The following is an 18495-nucleotide window of genomic DNA, read 5'->3' on the forward strand; positions in this document are numbered from 1 at the left end:
GGAATCAAATATTATGTTTAACCTTTTATTCAAAAGTCAACAATTAACACAGTCAAAATATCAATTGAAATGGGATAATTAAATCATGATAAAATGCATTTCTAGGCTAATAAAAGTGAGGATTATATGTAATAAAGTGAAATCACTATTCTAGGAGAATTATAGTCTACTAAATATTGAATAAAAATGCAGGATACATATTCGAATAATAAGATCATAAAATCAAAGAATAAAATCATAAAGAGAGCTCATAACAAAGAGAGGAGGACAGACAAGGGGAGACGAACAAACATGAATGAGATGAACTGTGTGTGGAACATGTTGTGAGTGTGTGTAAGTTTGTAGTTATGGAAGTATGGATGTGATCTATTGTGGATGAAGTTGCTGATGAAAGTTCATTCAGGTACCTTGAAGATGATGTCAGGGTTGGACCTGGAGGTGCTGTTTGAAGCAATGCAGCAGGACGTGCCACCGTTGAGTTCTGTTGCGTTTCAACAGATTATAGCCCCTTCAGCCGATCCAGGCGGTTCTGGCCTTCACAGCTGGCTTAGAAAATGGCTCGTGGCTTACCCCAATGGGTCGCAGGCCGGGCTTCTTTCGGCTGTTACACACGTCACTAGATGCTGGATTCGTCCGAACCAAGCAGCTGTTCGTTCAAAAATCTAACTGTTTCAATTAAAAATAAAATGAAATAAGTGAAAAGGTGGGGAAGGGAAACGCGTTGAGTATGAAACGCCAGCGTCCCAAAAACTAAAGTTTCGGGCAGCGCGTCTTTTTTTAAAAGAATTTGGAGACGCCTTTTGGAGGAGGTGTCTTGGTTGATCATTGTGAGATCATATTGGTGATTGGTCAATGTCTCTGCTTTCAGCTTGTGGGTGTGTCTCAAGTGTGGGTGTGTAGTGGAATGACATAGACAACAGGGGGAGTTCCTAAACATAAAAGAATGTCTAATAATTAATTCCACATATTTCAAGACATCTTTTCAACATCATATCTTAATATATCATCTATAATGAAACAGTTAGATACCAGACACGGCTGAAAAATAGCATAGTTAGTACTTTATAAACCTGAATGTCAAAATTCGAGTTAAGGAATTTTCTTTATCATATGGTTAACATTCAGTACCTTGAACTAAGCTTTGTGATGTTTTCTAGTATTTCAAGCACCTTTTAAATGATAAACATTTTAAAATAGCATTCTCTTGGTTATTGAATTAAATGAAAAGAGTGGCATAGGACAGACACTATTTGCAATTTCAATTTCTGCAGGAACCCGTAACAATAATCCTTTCTTTTGTGACTTTCCAGTCAAGCACATGTTCTTTGTTCTCATTTGAGCAGGAGAGCTAGTGTTATTCCAACATCCTGTGTGACCAGTGGTTTGGGTTCTGGAGGTGACAACATCTGCAGGGGGTCGGAGCCCAGAGTTTGAAAACTTAGCATGTAAACATTGACTGACTGTTTCCCTTTGATCGTAATGTAGCAGAGAGGTGATATAGGAGGAAAACTGTTCTTGGATTCTCCTGTTCTTTTGTTCAGGCAGGAAGAGGGAGAAGATACGCCTGTGGGGCACGTTTGCATTTCACAGTAGGAGACAGACTCTCTGACTCCATTGACTGGTGAAACTGGTGTCCTAAGTCAAAGATCAACTTGGAGGGTTTGGTTCCCTACAACATAAAGCTGAACACCCTAATGCTATTTCACTACATGTCATAAAGTACTATTCAGTAGCAGTATATATGTATACCATTCCTCTCTCTAACACTCCCTCTATGTCTGCTTCTTCCCTTGTGTGTTTGCTCCTGTTCTCCTTCTGGCTTTTGTCTTGCAGGTCCGTGGGATCCTCAGTGTGGAGTTACAGAGTCTCAACAACTCTGTCTCCACCCTTTCCTCTGCACACACCCAACACAGCATAACGTGGATGGCTGTTCATCATAGGAATGGGATCCACACAAGGTTCCTGCTGCTTAACAGAAGGTTTTCCTTGCCGCCATGATGAATTCATGTTGGGTGTGGGATACATATGTATGTGTATATACGTATATATGCATATGTGTGTATCCATAAAATGAAGAGTCCGTCCTTAAGACTGCTCTACTGTAAAGTGTCTTGAGATATTATTGGTTATGATTTGGCGCTATACAAATAAAAGATTGATTGATTGATTGATTGATGTATATATATATATGTATGTGACAAACACACCTCATGTATCATTGACTGTCAGGCTAACGTCATCGTTAAAATGTTTAGCATGTTTGTTTACATTATAGCCGTTACTGCTGAGGAGGTTGTAGACACACCCACTCAGAAGTGCACAGATTTTGGTGGGTGAGGGTTTGGGGGGTTGTGTAACTCGTGTGCGACTCAAAGCAGAGCGTTTTTTGTGCCCCCCCGAAGTTTTCCTAATGCCCCCCCATTTAATACTGCCTGGCGCCGACTCTGGTCTCCCGTGCACCTCGTCCTCCAGCAGTGCCTGATAAGCCACTGAGCAATAGACGGATATTAGACGTCTAGTTATTTTTTAGACCTAATTTCAACCGTCTAGATTCCATCTATTTTTAGACAGGATTTACATATTGCACTTTAATCCATTAATCAATAACTATTTATTAAAAAAACAACTGTAAGGTGCATAACTGATCTCCAAATACTGAACTAAAATAATGATGAGAGCCGTTCAGTGATATACAGTATAGTATAGATATAGCCGAGATTTAGACGTCTAAATCTCTACTGCATTTCAACGTCTAGATATAGATCGAATCTAGACAATTGAATTTAATCCATTATTCAATAGTTGTTCATTTAAAATAATAACTGCACGTTGCAGAACTGATCTCTAAATATTGGATTAAAATAATTTTAATAGCTATAATCGTTATAAGGTATAGTATAGATATAAACGTCTAATATTACGTATTTCAACGTCTATAATTAGACCATGTTTTATATTTAGATATTTTTATTTTAATCTTAGGGAAAACAAACAAACAATAATAATCTGATTAAATAGTCAGCTCTTTCTATGTGCAGTGCCCAACTCCAGCGGTGGGAGGTACCTTACTGGTGTAGCACGCTCACGTGACGCATCGTGCAACCACTTCTCGTCCACAACAACAGAACAACTTTATCCACAGATCTTCTGTAGCTTTGATGAGATGTTTAAACGCTCTGAGCAGGTGAAGATGATTAAAGCTGATAAAGTTGTTCTGTTGTTGTGGACGAGACCATCAATGAAAAAACTGATGCATCCTTGTGTCCATTTATTTTTGTGTAATGATTACGGTTTGGAATGATGTCATCAAGATCATTTAAATTAGGTTGATCAAAACTTGATCAATAAACCTGATCAGATTCAGTAAACCATTGATCCCTGAGGAGGAATATGGTGACATTAATGCTGCTCTCATTCATCTTATATGACATGAATAATACATGTCAGTACAACTCCACCTTTTAATTGTATCTTATTTATTATTTCACTGTTATCTGGGTTGGTGAGCGTTACCTTCTGGGTTGGTGAGCGTTACCTTCTGGGTTGGTGAGCGTTACCTTCTGGGTTGGTGAGGATGAAGCTGATGGACGTCCCTGTGATGTAGATGGTGATGTTCTTCAGAGAATCGTCCAACACAAAGGGGAACGTCTCCTGTTTACCAGGACTTCTCGCCCGCTGCAGCACCGTCACCTGACCACAGGAAAGCTTATTGTCACCTCAACGTCACTACGGGGTTCTCCCCAGCACTGGTGAGCGTAGGACCCCCGACGTTGTGCTTTTGATCCCCTATGGTGCGTTATCACCAGCGTAGGTGGGCTTTTCTGTTGTTTTTGCCTGTTTTACTCAGTACCATCATAATAATCATTTCACACTCTGACTCAAAGAGACTTCCAGGTGTGCACGGGTTGTTTAAACTCTCTTTTAGCCGCACCGTCTATTTAATGCAGGCAATCTGTTCAGATGCTCCCGTCTTCACCTGAGGACCCCTGTAGCCACCTAGCTGCCCTGATGTTGCCAGTGTGTATCCTCCTCTTTATAACCCATAATCACCGCCCAATATAAACAGTGGGCTTCATAATCTAAACAAAAACAATCAACTATAAAACAATACAAAAATATAAAACTAATGTTGGGCATGTCCATAACAGTCCTAATATTACAGCAGGTCCAACATAATAACCCATGTGTTGAAGACTTTTTATTGCCATTTGAAATTAAATTAAATACAAACTTCACAGTAAACACAATTTGGGGGGAAAAAAGCCACATAAATTAAATAGGGTTAGGGTACATTTTTTCCCAGTGTCTAATGTAGACAACTGGTGGCCCCCCAAAGTAAACACACAAAAATACACAAAATGACAGTAAAATACACAAAAACAACAGACTAAAATAATCAAAATCACTCAAAACACACAAGATGACTAGAAAAAATCTATAAAACAACAAAAATACAAAAAATAAAAGCTATTAAGAAAAATCTTAATTGAACAGGCAATTTTCTTTACATTTTTCCATGTTGTTAAAAGTTGCTACAAGCATGAAGCACATCTGCACAGAGTGGAGTAGTCTGATGAAAAGTTGTCATTTTTAAGGTGACGATACAAACACTCCTTTATATTAATTATGGTCAAAGACAAGAACGTACATGTGAAGTGTTCATTATATCCAGGAGTGAAGACTTTGTCAACATCTTTGTAAGGACTTTTTTAAAAAAAATTTTTTAACAGTAACGCAAATATTTACTTTCCTTGGTAATGAGTTACTTTTATTATAGAGTAATTCAGTTACTAACTCAGTTACTTTTTGGATCAAGTAGTGAGTAATTATAACTAATTACTTTTTTAAAGTAACATTCCCAACACTGCTCACACGTGACTGTTTTATAGTTGGTTCCACTGTCGTTATTGCACCATGTTACGGTAAATTACACATACTTTTATAAACGAATGTTACTATTTATTTTGAAATGTGAGACTAATTACAATCATAAAATCATACTCTTTATGTTTTAAAATATAAGACTTTTGAAACATTGATTTAAGACACCTTCCACACATCCCCCTACGCTGTGAACAATTCCTGGTGAGAACCCTGGCAATGGTAACTGGTTTCCATGGTAACACTCACCAGGGCGGAGGTGGAGGAGTCCAGGATGACGACGGTGGCCTGGGGAAGCTGAGCCTTGGAGACCTGGATGGCCTGACCTCCAGAGGCCAGGGCCAAGTCTTTGTAGTCGTCAAAAGACCCTGCTGTGATGTCACGGCGCCAACGCCATTTACTCGGGCCCGTCATGAAGAACGACACCTTCAAAATTCAAATCACATGCTTAGAGGAAAAGATTCAGCTTTAATAATCAAGGAAACATATGCCAGTTATAATAATAATAATAATAATATTTAGGATTAATAATAATAAAAGCATGTTTTTCCAACAGAATGTCTGCAGGACAAGGTTTATCTTTATTCAAACTCAGTTAAGTGCTTCTAATAAACTATTTGTGTGAGCACATTAAACATATATATAAATATATTTATATTAGGGCTGGGACTTTATTGCGTTAATCATGATTAAATAATTACAGAAAATTAACGGATAAAAAAACAACTTTTTTTCTCACTCCAACCAGTGTGGAACCGTTCTCATGTCACATGTTCCCTGTATACCCATAATACTGTTAATTAAGTTTAAAAAAAAAAACAGATGAAAAACATTTCATATTACACATTATGTTAGCACTCAGTGATGGAAGTAATTAACAATTTTTTCACTGATTAGGTCATAAACTAAAATAGATTTTTTTTTTACCTTGTCTGCACATGATGTCAGTTAAAAAGAAGTGAAATCTTTATAATACAGCAATACATGCTTTGTTATTGCAATAAAATAAATAAATTTATTTTATTGCATAATTGTGATCATCACCAGCCCTCCCTAAGGAAGGGTAAGAAACACTTTATTATAGGGAGAATATAAAAGAGAGAGCAGTGTTACACCTGGGTGAGGGGGAAGGGAACAGGGAGGAGAGATTCAAGGTAGGAAATGTAAAGGGTGGAGAAGAATAGATTATTTTAAAGTGAGAGTGAGATGTGTAGTTGTAGTTGTGTATATTGTGCTTATTGTGTTGTGTAATCAAACCAGTAAAGTGACCAGTGTGAAGCTTAGATATAATGGTGGTTGATGTGGACAGAGGGAAGGAGTGAGTAGTAATATTTAGGATCAACGTGTCTAAAGTTAAGCCCAGTACCAGTTTTATCCACAGTCTAAGACATGTCAGTGTATCATAGATCAGTGTATGTGTAAGAACCACTACTGTAAACCCAAGCATCGCCCCGGGCCCAAAGATGCAGCCAGGCTAGCAGAGAGAGTGGGGGCCAGGGAGTCCCAGGCCACCTCCCATGGCCGAGCAACCCCCCAGACGCCCCCAAGATCCCAGGCCGAGAGGCAGCCACCGCCCCCCACACACACATCCGAGGAAGCCCTAAGCAGCCGAGCACCCAGCGCATCCCGCCACCGACCCCAACCCCCAACCCCAAGGCCCCCCGCCAGCATCCTGCCCCCCCCCACGAACCCACACCCAAGCACCCAATCCCTGAGGGGAGGGCCCAGTGAGGCCCCCGCCCGAGACCCCAGCAGAGGAGCCAAGGCCCACGCCCAGCAGAAGGCCAGAGCCACGCCGAACGGGCAGCCAGCGGGCGCCCGCTGGTGGGCCCAGAGCCAGCAGGGACCGGACCCCAGGCCAGAAGGACCCGGAACGGAAGCAGCCCCGAGAGCAGCGCCCCCAGGGAGGGCGACCACGCCCACAGTCGCCGAGGGTACCAAGGGGATGCTGCAAGTTGCCCCGCCGGGCCCCAGGCACAACGCATATCGCCTTTCCTTGATGCCGCCCATGCGATGAGCCCGAGACAGCCCCCCCACCAAAGGGCCCAGCCACACCGCAGAGCCCGGCTCACAGTGCGTCGCCCAAGCCGGGGCCACCTGGCGCCGCACCCGCAGGCATGGCAGCCCGCACCACCCACCCCGGAAGACCCCCGCCAGGATCGGCCCAGCCAGCCGGCCAGGCCCGCCGGACCCCAGGGGCACCACCGCTGGACAGGGAACCTCCAAAGGCGAGCCCCCCCGGCCAAACCCCCGTGGGGGTGCCCCCTCACCCCAGCCCACAACCCAGCAAGACCGCACAGCCCCAGACGGTGCAAGAACAGCAGCCCAGGCCCCGCCCCCCACCGGACAGCGCAAGCCACGGGGCAATGCCCCCCCCCCCCCCCCCCCCCCCACGGCGCAAGAGCGACCGGCGGCCGCCACCGCGGGAAAGAGTCACCCCAACGGCACACAACTTATGCGGAGCAGCAGCCCCCAGCCAAAGGCGCAAAACCCACCCGGCACAGACGCCAGCACCCCCCAGCGAGCCCACCCCCCACACCGGCGCGGCAGGCCGCCCTGGACCCACAAGCCGCGAGGCGCGTCCCCAAGGCAACCAGGAGACGAGACAAGCACCAAGCCCCACCTGTAGAGAAGGGGCACCCCCACGCCCCACCAGGCCGGCACCGCCCGAAGAGACCCCGCAAAGAGAGCCCCCAGCAACACCCCTCTACGCCCCTCCAGAGACCCACCGCCCCACCACGCCCGACTGCACCCTCCTGATCCCCACACGGCGGCCCAGCCATCAACAGAGGGGCCCCACCCGACAGGCCCAAATGTGTGAAGTTACCCACCACCCTGTTATGGTGCCTCTCCATTCCCCAATGGAGAAGCACTTCCCTATCCCGTGAGTGAATGTATGTTTTTGGATTTGGATTTACATTTATTTTTATTTGGTTACATTTTTTTTCTTCTTTCCATTGATTTTAATCTTGAGTTTGAAATTGATTGAGAAAAGCTTTCATCATATGTTATTTTATTAGTCTTAATTGTAAGGATTAAAACGTCTAAGAGTTACCGTGGATTTGGTGCTTCTGATCAGGGCTACGATGGTGTCTTTGAGGGCGATGTCTTTGGCCGTGGCGTCGGTGAACACGTAGATGTGAGACGAGGAAGGAGCTCCGGTGAGCGCCAGCTGAGGGAAGCAGAAAGGCGGAGCTTAAACCTCCTCTGTGACTGTGTTAGCAGTAAGGTAGTAAGGTACCTGAAGGCCTGACAGACACATCTCAGGGTGGTCGCCGCCCCCATTGGCTTTGAGTTTGGAGATTTCTTTCTTCATCTCCTCAGGATCTACAGTTCTGATCATGGGTCCAAACTCTGTGAGACACAGAAGGAGGTTAAGAAGAAGAAATCCAATGATCAATAATCAATAAGTGATTGAATAGTGGGTACTGGGGTCGTTGAAGGGCACCAGGATGTACTCCGAGGGCTCGTCCTGCGTTCCTTTCTTGCTGTCGATGATCTCGTAAGCGACTGATCGGGCTTCCTCGATGTCGTCGGACATGCTGCCGGTGGTGTCGATGACGAAGCACACAACGGAGGAGCGAGCGACGCCCATCATCCTGTGGGAGGGAACGCAATTCACCTTTGGTTTGTTTGTAATTCTCAATGTTTTGAGTCATTTTGTCCGGTTTGTTTTCTTCTTCGTCTGTTTGAATGGCCACTCGTCAGAGTTCTTCTTCTTCTTCTTCTTCTAATTTGTACGTTGCATTTCTGGAAATAAGACCCTGACGTGTCGTGTATGAACGTACAGTGTGAACAGTCAGATGGTGTCAGAGTGTCGGTCCGTACAGTGTGAGAACATGAATCGTGAGATGAGAACATTCAGGTTCTGCACCTGAGTCGCACAGTTTGAGCTGGAGTTGAGAACAACGGTTGAAAACATCACACAGTGCATCCTGTGGCACCTGCCCAACACTGGTTCTTTATCCAGGCTCAGAGCTTCTTTCAGCAACGCTGCTACAAAGACGCCAAAGTGGTTATTGCCTTCCTCGGACTCCCCCGCCACAATCCTGAAGTTATTACGGCGCGATCTAGCCTCCAAACCCTCACATTTATTTTCTAACATGAGCATGCCAGTAGAGTGGGAAGCATATTGATCCTGAATCACGACTATGTCGTCAATGCAGGCCGACAAACTCAGCTCTTAACTTCCCCAACTCCGTGTCCATTGCAGCTCTATCGGTGCTTAGCTGCACCTTTGCTTTGTTCGGTTTTGAAATTGTTAGCTATTTCCTTCTGCATCTCGGCAAAAAGCTCAAGTTTCAGAAGAACCACCCGAGGGCGAGGCCACCACTTGGGGACAAAGCCCGAGCGCCGTCTGAGTAGTATGACGTCCACCTTTGCTTTGCCATCGCCAAGTTTCACCAAGAGATAAAACTGTATCGACACGTGAATTCTGGTCGAAAATCACAGTTTGGCGCACACGGAACGTAAATAAAATAAAATTTCAGGCGAAGTCTGTGGGAGCCTCCTTGAACACGTCTTACTCTATCGTTAGCTCAACTGGAAGTCATTTAGTGGGTTTTTTGTTTTTGTTTTTGGAGTCATTTATATATTTTTGTAATTTAGTTTTTTGGTAGTCATTTGAGTATTTTTTGCAATTTTGAGTGTGTGTTTTTTTTTTAATAATATGTGTTTTTTAATCAGTTCATGTATTTTACAGTTTTTTTTGTTTTGTTTTTGGAGTCATTTTGTGTACTTTCGTGTTTTATGTTGTCATTTTATGTAATTTTGTGTTTTGTTTTTTTGTTTTTTTTTTTTTTTTTAAAGGATTTTTTGGGCTCTAGTGGCCTTTATATGACAGTTGCTTGACAGGAAGGGGAGAGCAGGGAATGACACGCAGCAAAGGGTCCCGAGCCGGGAATCGAACCTGGGACCGGCTGCAGGTGAGGAACTATAGCCTCCATTTATGGGGCGGGCGCTCAACCCACTGAGCTAAACACCACCCCGTGTTTTGTTTTTTAATCAATTTGTGATTTTTAATCACCTATGTTACTAATCTAGATTCTGTCTTATCGTGCTTACTTCCAGGAATTGATCAGCGTGTGCTGGACTACGAAGCTCGCTAACCTCTTACGGAGCTAAATCACCATGGAAACTTATGCTGAATGGCTAGCCTGCTCTGGAGCAGGTTTTGCTCTGGCTAGGATTTTAGCGAGTGATAAAGTCCCACCTCCTGACCAATCAGATCTCTTAGAAAGCGAGCTGTCCAATAAAAGGTGATGTGTGAACACGTCCCTGTGTGGATCTGATCCACACAACATCGATGTCTAAATATTCTCTGCAATCCATTCATTTACCGGTGACATCCTTTAGGAAACATATAGATTTATATCTAATGGACTGATCTACAGTCAGCTGATGAAGCCTGTGTTTTCGTATGCGCGGACGGATGAAGTCATATATTAATTAATTCAAAGAATTTGAATTTATTTTATTCGTTCTTTCATCTTTGTTAAACTTTTTATTCTTTTATTTGTGATTTTTTCTTAAGTGGCTGTAACGAAAGCAATTTCCCCCTGGGAATAATAAAGGAATTGTGATTCTGATTCTGAAAGCGTCACATTATTTATAATAATAACCCTTTGAATGGGAAAACCTATCCAATGTATTAATATGATCAACACAAATCCCAGAACCACACGGGGGGACCTAGTGAATGACCTGCAGAGAGCTGGGACCAAAGTAACAAAGGCTCCCATCAGTAACACACTACGCCTCCAGGGACTCACATCCTGCAGTACCAGACGTGTCCCCCTGATTAAACCACTACATGTCCAGGCCCGTCTGAAGTTTGGTAGAGAACATTTGACCTTAAACTTAAATTGTTTATATAAGAAACAGGCAATAAAAGGAAATCTACCACCATCTTTAATAGTCTGACCTCAATATTGTCAGTACCAGAGGGTTTATCTTTACTTTCTTTCAACTATTTTTTGACATCATCCTCAATCACTTCAATACATTTTGAAAGTACAATTTTTGGTCTGCATTATATATTTCCTTATTACTGTAATTTCCGGGCTAAAGCGCACTGTTTTATTGGCTGCATTACAATAATTTAGCAATTTTCTAAGAAAAATCCACACAAATGCTGCAGCCTAACAAAGGCCACACCCTATTGGTTGATGAGGGTGCCCTTCAGACAACTGGGCCAATCAGACTGATACACCGCTTCATCTGCTCTTGTTACCGTAAACTACCACAGAGCGATCACATCATTTTGTGCTTTTTTTATCCTTTTGTGTAATTTTCTGTTTATTGGTGGTGTTTTTGTAGTAATTTTGTGTACTTTCTCTACTTTTGTGTTTTGTTGTAATTTTATGTATTTTGTTGTAATTTTATGTATTTTGTGTGTTTTTTTAATCCTTTTACATATTTTTCTGAAGTTTCTGGAGTCATTTTAAATAGGGGTGTCCTGATCCGATATTGATATTGGACCAATATCAGCCAGAAAACAAATATCAGATTTCATCTAAAATCTCCGATATAAGCGCTCCAATAAGTTTTAGTTGTTTTTGTCCCCACCCTCAGTTGTTCCCACCATGTACTGACAATAAAAACCGAAGTGAACCTGAATTGTTTGCACTTTAAAAGTATAACGTAACATCACATGATCAAGCCTTTTCTAACATTCCACATTACAAAATAAGTAATAAAAGTATGTATGTTTCGTGATGATATCGCATTGATATCGTTATCGGACAATACACAAGGCTGCAATATTGGTATCGTATCGGAAGTGAAAAAGGACATCCCTAATTTCATGTATATTTTTAATTTTGTGTGTTTTTTTTAATTAAATTGCGTATCATTGTGTTTGGGCCTGTACTACAAAGCTAGATTAGTATATCTGGGATATCTTTCCGTTAGCGGGCTAACCAAACATTCCCTGTCAGAGAGAAAATGTCCTACGAAGGATTCAATCCCAGAAGTCAGCGTGATAAAAGGTAATCTAGCTTCGTAGTATCGGCTCTTTGTGTACTTTGTGTGTTGTTGTTTTTTTCATCATTTTGTGTATTTACTTTGGGAGCTGCACAAATTTAGCCACAGGGCCACATGTGGCCCCCTGGCCAGCAGTTGGACATTTGGTCCATGAAGGTATTTTTGTTTACTGACTTATTTCTATGACAACTAAGGTGTATTTAAGTAAACTTAAGAGGACAGTGTAAATGAGGAGAGTTTGGTGGATCCAGATGTTTTCTGTATCTTCTAAAGTTCACAGCGATGCTAGGAGGTTCTCCTCATGTCTTACCTGAGGAAGTTAACGTCTCCGGCGGCAAGACGGATGTTCTCCAGCAGCTGCAGAGAGGCTTGTGTTGCCAGGTTGGCGGCGGTGTTGTGGAGGACCGCGTTGTGAGAGCGACGCTCGTCTTTGCTGATGCCTCCTCGAGGAACCGTGGAGCTCGTCAGATCACCGGCTCCTCCGTGACTGCACTTACCTGGAACCGGTTCAGGTTTAATGCTACAGGATCAGATTATTGATCAGATTAGTGTTTACCTTTGGGTTTGGAGGAGGAGAAGATCCCCATGTAGCCTGACGTCAGTTTCTTCTCCAGCAGAATGTTTGGAAGCAGTGGATTTGGACAATTTCCACTGCTGCAGTCGCTGCAGGTGGCAGTGTCTGCATCTATAAGCATAGATATATATCTATAATATAGATCTATAGACACAGATACTGTATATACAAGTATCTATAATATAGATCTATAGGTACACATAATACATTTATATACTGTAGATCTATAAGCACATAAATATCTATAATATAGATCTATAGGTACATATATACATCTATAAAGATCTATAGGTACAGATATATACAGTATCTATATTCTATTGCTAAACTAAAGAAAACTTCTGTGGGAGTGAGTTTACTGTAATTGATTAATTGTTCAGATTATCAGACACGTTTAAATATTACGACATGATAAAAGGTTTATTGCTCCTTAAAGACCATCTCACACCGTGATTTCCTTTATCAGTGTTTGCAGTGTAACACAGCCCTGCCCTTTGCTCTGTAGATAAGCGTCGCAGCACGTTTCACCTGCGATGTTGTCCAGGGTGAGGTCGGGTTGGATCAGGTTGACGTACGGCTCAGAGAAGCCCAGCTCCACCCAGTTACTGTGGCTGTAGAAGTCCTGAAGGACCACAAACATGGAGACACCAGCCTTCCCGTTACTGTAGGGACTGATTATCACCTTTAGACAACAGTAGTATGATCCATAAAGGTTGGAAAATATAAAACCAAACTAATTATTTATAGCTGCTGTACGATGGTGTATCAGAGCCACATGAAAATAAAAAGAAATCTGAGCCCTACGAGATTTATACAAGATTATTTTGAGATTAAAGGGGACACATTATGAAAAATCCCCTTTTACAGTTTTTTGATCACATATGAGGTTGTTTGTTTGTGGTCTGTGTAAGTCTGATAACACAGAGCAAACATAGCCTTTGCCTCCCTTATTGTTCGTAGAAGAATCCTCTTGTTATGGAAGTCTCCCCAAACACCATCAGTCAAAGTTTGGTTACACGACATTCTCTCTCTTCTTAAACTGGAAAAGATCAAGTTCTCACTTAGAGGCTCATCTAATAGATTTTACTCCCACTGGAGACCATTGCTCTCCTATTTGGATGGGCTCCCAGCTACGGAAGTCTATCAGTAAGCACCCACTGTGGGGTCATATGTGAGCACTACTTCTCTCTGTGTCGTCCACTGGCGGCAGATGACCCCCCCCCCCCCCCCCACAACGTATTCATTATAAAATATGCCAGCATAACGGTTCCGCATCAACAACCGGGGGGTTGGCAGCCATCGATATCCATACTGTACTGCTGATGACAGCTATTCAGGCAGGTATGAGGATGTGCACATGGTTCATGTGTTTAGATGTGTAGCTGCATGTGTGTATTTAAGTATGTGTGTGGACATGTGTATATGTGGGGGTGTATGTGCTGTGCAGTGGTACGTATGTATATGTATAGGTATATGTCTATGTGTATATATTTATTTTGTAATGTATATGTATATTTCTATCATCTCTATTTTGTAGTCATATTTGCACTTTAATTATTTAAGAGGCTCAGGGGTTTGGGGTGAGGGGAGGGCGGGGCTTTCTTTGTTTTGTTTGGATCAAGTTTTTTTTCTTTTTTGTCCAAATTGTTCAACTGTATAAAAAGAAAAGAAATTGTACACTTTTGTATTCAATGATGTCTGTGACTTGCATTTCATAAATACAATTATATATATATATGAAAAAAAAAAAAAAAAAAGATTAAAGTCAATAATTTGAGACAAAAAAAGTCATAATTTTATTAGAATAAAGTCGTAATGTTATGAGAATAAAGTTTATCTTTAAAAACTGTTAATGGTACAGTGCTCAGAATTCCCAGTTGAAGTGTCAAACATTAGGACTTAAATCTCGTAGTGCTTACATTTGTATTTATTATTATTATTAATATTAATATTGTGGCCCTACTATGCCGTGCTACTGCTGTGTTTACATTGTAGAACTACTAATTACCAGATGTGTAACTGTGGAGGTTTAGCAGAGATACTCGGACCAATGAGCGATGAACCCTGGGAAGTATCTTCTTCTTCTCTCACCTGGAGCGTGTGAAGGACTCGGCCCAGCGTTTCTCTCGCTGCTTTGAAGTTCTCCTTACGGATGTTGGCTTTGATGACCCCGGTTCCCTCTGTGATCAGGCCTCGGCCCTGCAGGAAGGCCTCCGAGTTAAAGTGATGAGGAGCGCTGAAACAAATCATTAATGCGTATTAAAGACATCTGAAGAAACAGTGGGTTGAAGCATGGTTCTCAACCTTGGGGTAAGGACCATATTTGGGGTTGCAAGACACTGCGAAAAAGTCGCCAGATGCCTTCAAGAACTTTTTTGAACAATTTGAGCCAATTTTTGATTATTTTTACCCTTTTTCTGCAACTACACCAAACTCACCATATTTTAACCTATTTTCATCTCATTTTCTTGCCATATTTTTGCTCCTTTTAATGTATTTTTGCTATATTTCTCCCATTTCTGCACTTCTACATCACATTTCAATGTCTTTTCTACACATTTTTCCACTTTCCAGACTTGTTCAGCACTTATAAACCCTTTCCACCACTTTTACACCTAATGTCACATATGTTGACCCATTATTGTCATTTTTAATGTCTTTTCACCAGATTTAATGCTTGTTTTTGCCAATTTAACCACATTTGTCATGCTCATTATTTGCCAGTTTAAACTAATTGTTCCAATATTGACACTTTGAACCGTTTTTACCACTTCTTCGTGTCTGTTTTTAAAATCCCATTTGACCACTTTTTCCACCATTTTGACTATAATAATAACTAGAACTGCAAGCAGTTATGAAAGGGGGCCAAGCCTTCCCGCGCGACTCGGCCCCCAGGTTTCCCTAACCCATGAAGGATGACGGGCTCGTGGCGAGCGTCAGGACACAGGCCAACGTGCCATTTGCTGTGAACAGGTGGATATGAAGTTTTGGAAGATGTGAATTAAATTGTGAAAGTTACAGGCCAAAATGTTTTTGCAATTATGTATATATAATTTTTGGTATGGGTGGTCTGTGTGGTCTTCTATAGCTACTCTGTAAATTTCACTGCCCTCAACAAAACAATTCAGCAGAATTAAATGTTTGTTTATTTATGTGATATGATGTCATTAGCCACGCCCACTTTGACCAATTGCGAATAACTTTGAGGTATCGCCTCAGGAGGGACACAAGATCATACCCTCCAAATTTGGTAAAAATTGGTCTTGCCATTTAAGAGATATAAATATTTGTTATTTGTAGCGCCTCCTAGTGGTCTACATCATTCAAATTTGGTGCATACCCTCACAGTCACATGCCAACTAAGGATCTCAGATTTGGTGTTGTTAGCTTTTATTTTGACCGAGATATGCGCCAGTTCGCGTTTTCATAGCTAGCTAGAAAACTTTACTCATTAATAATTTGTGCATATTTTACTCGAACAAAATTATTTTGTCAACTTTAGATCAATTCCAACTGAAGACTCAACGGGCCATGTTTCATGCTGATTGGACAAAACCCCAAGGAGGAGTTTGAAAAAGTAGGTTTTCCAGTTTTTGCAATTTTGCTCCGAGAAAAGTTTAGAAGGAAATGGGCGTGGCCTAGCCCAGGTGATTCAGTGCTATTCAAGGAATCTGTGGATATGAAGGTTTTAAATTTGCAACAAACAGTGTGGGAGTTATTGGCCAAAACGCGTTGACATTTGTTATAGCGCAACCTGCTGGCGGACATATGTGAATTTTTGCGTCCAAGGTCTTCTGGGGGTTTTGGACCCAACCACCAAAGGGCACCGCCCTACCTTGCACGGTTTATAGATCACGTTTGTACCAGACATCACTTGGTACGAAAGAGGAGGCCCAGCCAGAAGATACATGTGCTTGTTATTTACTTTGAACAGATACACAGACATAGAGACATAGACTTCTTCCACCTGTGTGTGGGCTTAGTCTGCTAAACTTTGCTTGTTTCTGTAACAGGAATAAACATAATTGAAATAGTCTACATATAACAGGTGGGCTAATGTTAGCTTTAGCACCTGTAGCTAAACTCTCACGTGATCTCTATGTGTATACTGTAGATATGACGTCAATGACAATAATTCACTCCTTGGTCCATATTAAGCATGTTTGGAATGATTTCAGGAAGTTTACCAGCCTGTAATGAGTCTGATTAGGTAAAAACCAAGAAACAATGAACTAACACAGAGAATCTGTATTTGCATCAATAGATTCTCACTATCTGTGAGCACACAAGCCTAACTCTCGAGTTTGTCTTATTTTGACTCATTTTGTCTCGTCTAATCTTGGCTAATCTTATCTTATCCTTGTCTTCACCTGTTGGCGAAGTCTCGATCTATCGGTCCGTTCTGCATGAAGATCTCCTGAAGAGCAGCGTGAAACTTGGCACCGGAAACGTCCCCGGTTGCTGTTGGACCGAGACAGGCCTGGACCAGTTCTTCAGGAGAGGAACCCTACAGGTCAAAGGTCACCCAAAATCCCCCATTAGCTCCCAAGTCTGACTGTAAAATCCCACAAACATTCACCTACAGATGACGTCCTTTAGACACTCAATTAGCTAACGTATCAGCTAACGTATCGGCTAACATATCAGCTAACGTATCAGCTAATGTATCAGCTAGCGTATCGATTAACATATCAGCTAACGTACCAGCTAACATATCAGCTAACGTATCAGCTAACGTATCAGCTAACGTATCGGCTAACATATCAGCTAACGTACCAGCTAACATATCAGCTAACGTATCAGCTAATGTATCAGCTAGCGTATCGATTAACATATCAGCTAACGTACCAGCTAACATATCAGCTAACGTATCAGCTAACGTATCAGCTAACGTATCGGCTAACATATCAGCTAACGTACCAGCTAACATATCAGCTAGCGTATCGGCTAATGTATCCGCTAGCGTATCGGCTAACATATCAGCTAACGTATCAGCTAACGTATCAGCTAACATATCGGCTAGCATATCGGCTAACGTATCAGCTAACATATCGGCTAACATATCGGCTAACATGTCAGCTAACGTATCAGCTAACATATTAGCTAACGTATCAGCTAACGTATCGGCTAACGTACCAGCTAACATATCAGCTAACGTATCAGTTAACATATCAGCTAAGGTATCGGCTAACATATCAGCTAACGTATCAGCTAAGGTATCGGCTATTGTATCAGCTAAGGTGTCAGCTAACATATCAGCTAAGGTATCGGCTAACGTATCGGCTAACGTATCAGCTAACGTGTCAGCTAACATATCAGCAAACATATCAGCTAACGTATCAGCTAAGGTATCAGCTAACATATCAGCTAATATATTAGATAACGTATTGGCTAACGTATCAGATTAAGATAACGTATCCGCTAACGTATATATTAGCTAACTCTCCTTCTCATCCTACCGTGGGTTCGAACTTGTAACCTCCGTCCTCGGCCACGGCCTTGCAGGTCTCTGTGACTTTCTGCATTAAAGCGTTTCCCGTGATGCTGACGTGCGTTGATCCTCCTCCTCCGATTGGAATGAAGGTCGCCGTGGGAGCCCAGAGCGCCGCCACGAGCAGCGCTGCCATCAGCAGAGCAGCCATTACTGCGTCTGTAGAGAAGTAACGACAACACGTGGAAAATAAAGCTTAAACAGAGCTTATCATCACTGTGTGCATCTTAACATTTTTATTGATTTTTTGATATTTACGGGAAACCTATGACGAGAGCTTCATGTTTTATTCTCATCACACAGAGGAACCCACAGACTTTTAGTCCCGCACAAAAAAAAGGAGCAACGTATAAGTCACATTATTGATAAACTGGTGATAGAAATGTTATTAATATATAAATAAAAACAAAACAAAAACATGGATAGTACAATAACTTCAATAACTATTTAAGTCTATTTCAAACTTCCGTTGTCACAACTCTCTATACGGCTCTGGCTCGGTGCAAAAACCATACAACTAATACTCTATGGCCTCTAATAGAGCGCTACTGCCCCCTACAGTAGT

The 18495-nt window shown here is 42.0% G+C and overlaps 1 protein-coding gene across 4 annotated transcripts in view; it reads right to left on the reverse strand.

The window, feature by feature from the left end:
• Positions 1-18495, reverse strand: part of vwa11 (von Willebrand factor A domain containing 11) — a 40780-nt gene that overhangs the window by 11533 nt on the left and 10752 nt on the right. For all 4 annotated transcript variants that reach the window (XM_028455653.1, XM_028455636.1, XM_028455644.1 and 1 more), the window contains 11 exons: positions 17899-18089; positions 16810-16946; positions 14531-14675; positions 12968-13061; positions 12422-12550; positions 12176-12362; positions 8311-8480; positions 8123-8235; positions 7937-8053; positions 5131-5307; positions 3558-3690 (listed from right to left, as the gene is read on the reverse strand). In XM_028455653.1, coding sequence (XP_028311454.1) covers positions 3558-3690; positions 5131-5307; positions 7937-8053; positions 8123-8235; positions 8311-8480; positions 12176-12362; positions 12422-12550; positions 12968-13061; positions 14531-14675; positions 16810-16946; positions 17899-18081 — 1585 coding nt within the window. In that variant the 5' untranslated portion in view covers positions 18082-18089. The remainder of the gene's footprint in view (positions 1-3557; positions 3691-5130; positions 5308-7936; positions 8054-8122; positions 8236-8310; positions 8481-12175; positions 12363-12421; positions 12551-12967; positions 13062-14530; positions 14676-16809; positions 16947-17898; positions 18090-18495) is intronic.

Source organism: Gouania willdenowi, chromosome 1, assembly GCF_900634775.1.
Source record: "Gouania willdenowi chromosome 1, fGouWil2.1, whole genome shotgun sequence".
Lineage (NCBI taxonomy): Eukaryota > Metazoa > Chordata > Actinopteri > Blenniiformes > Gobiesocidae > Gouania > Gouania willdenowi.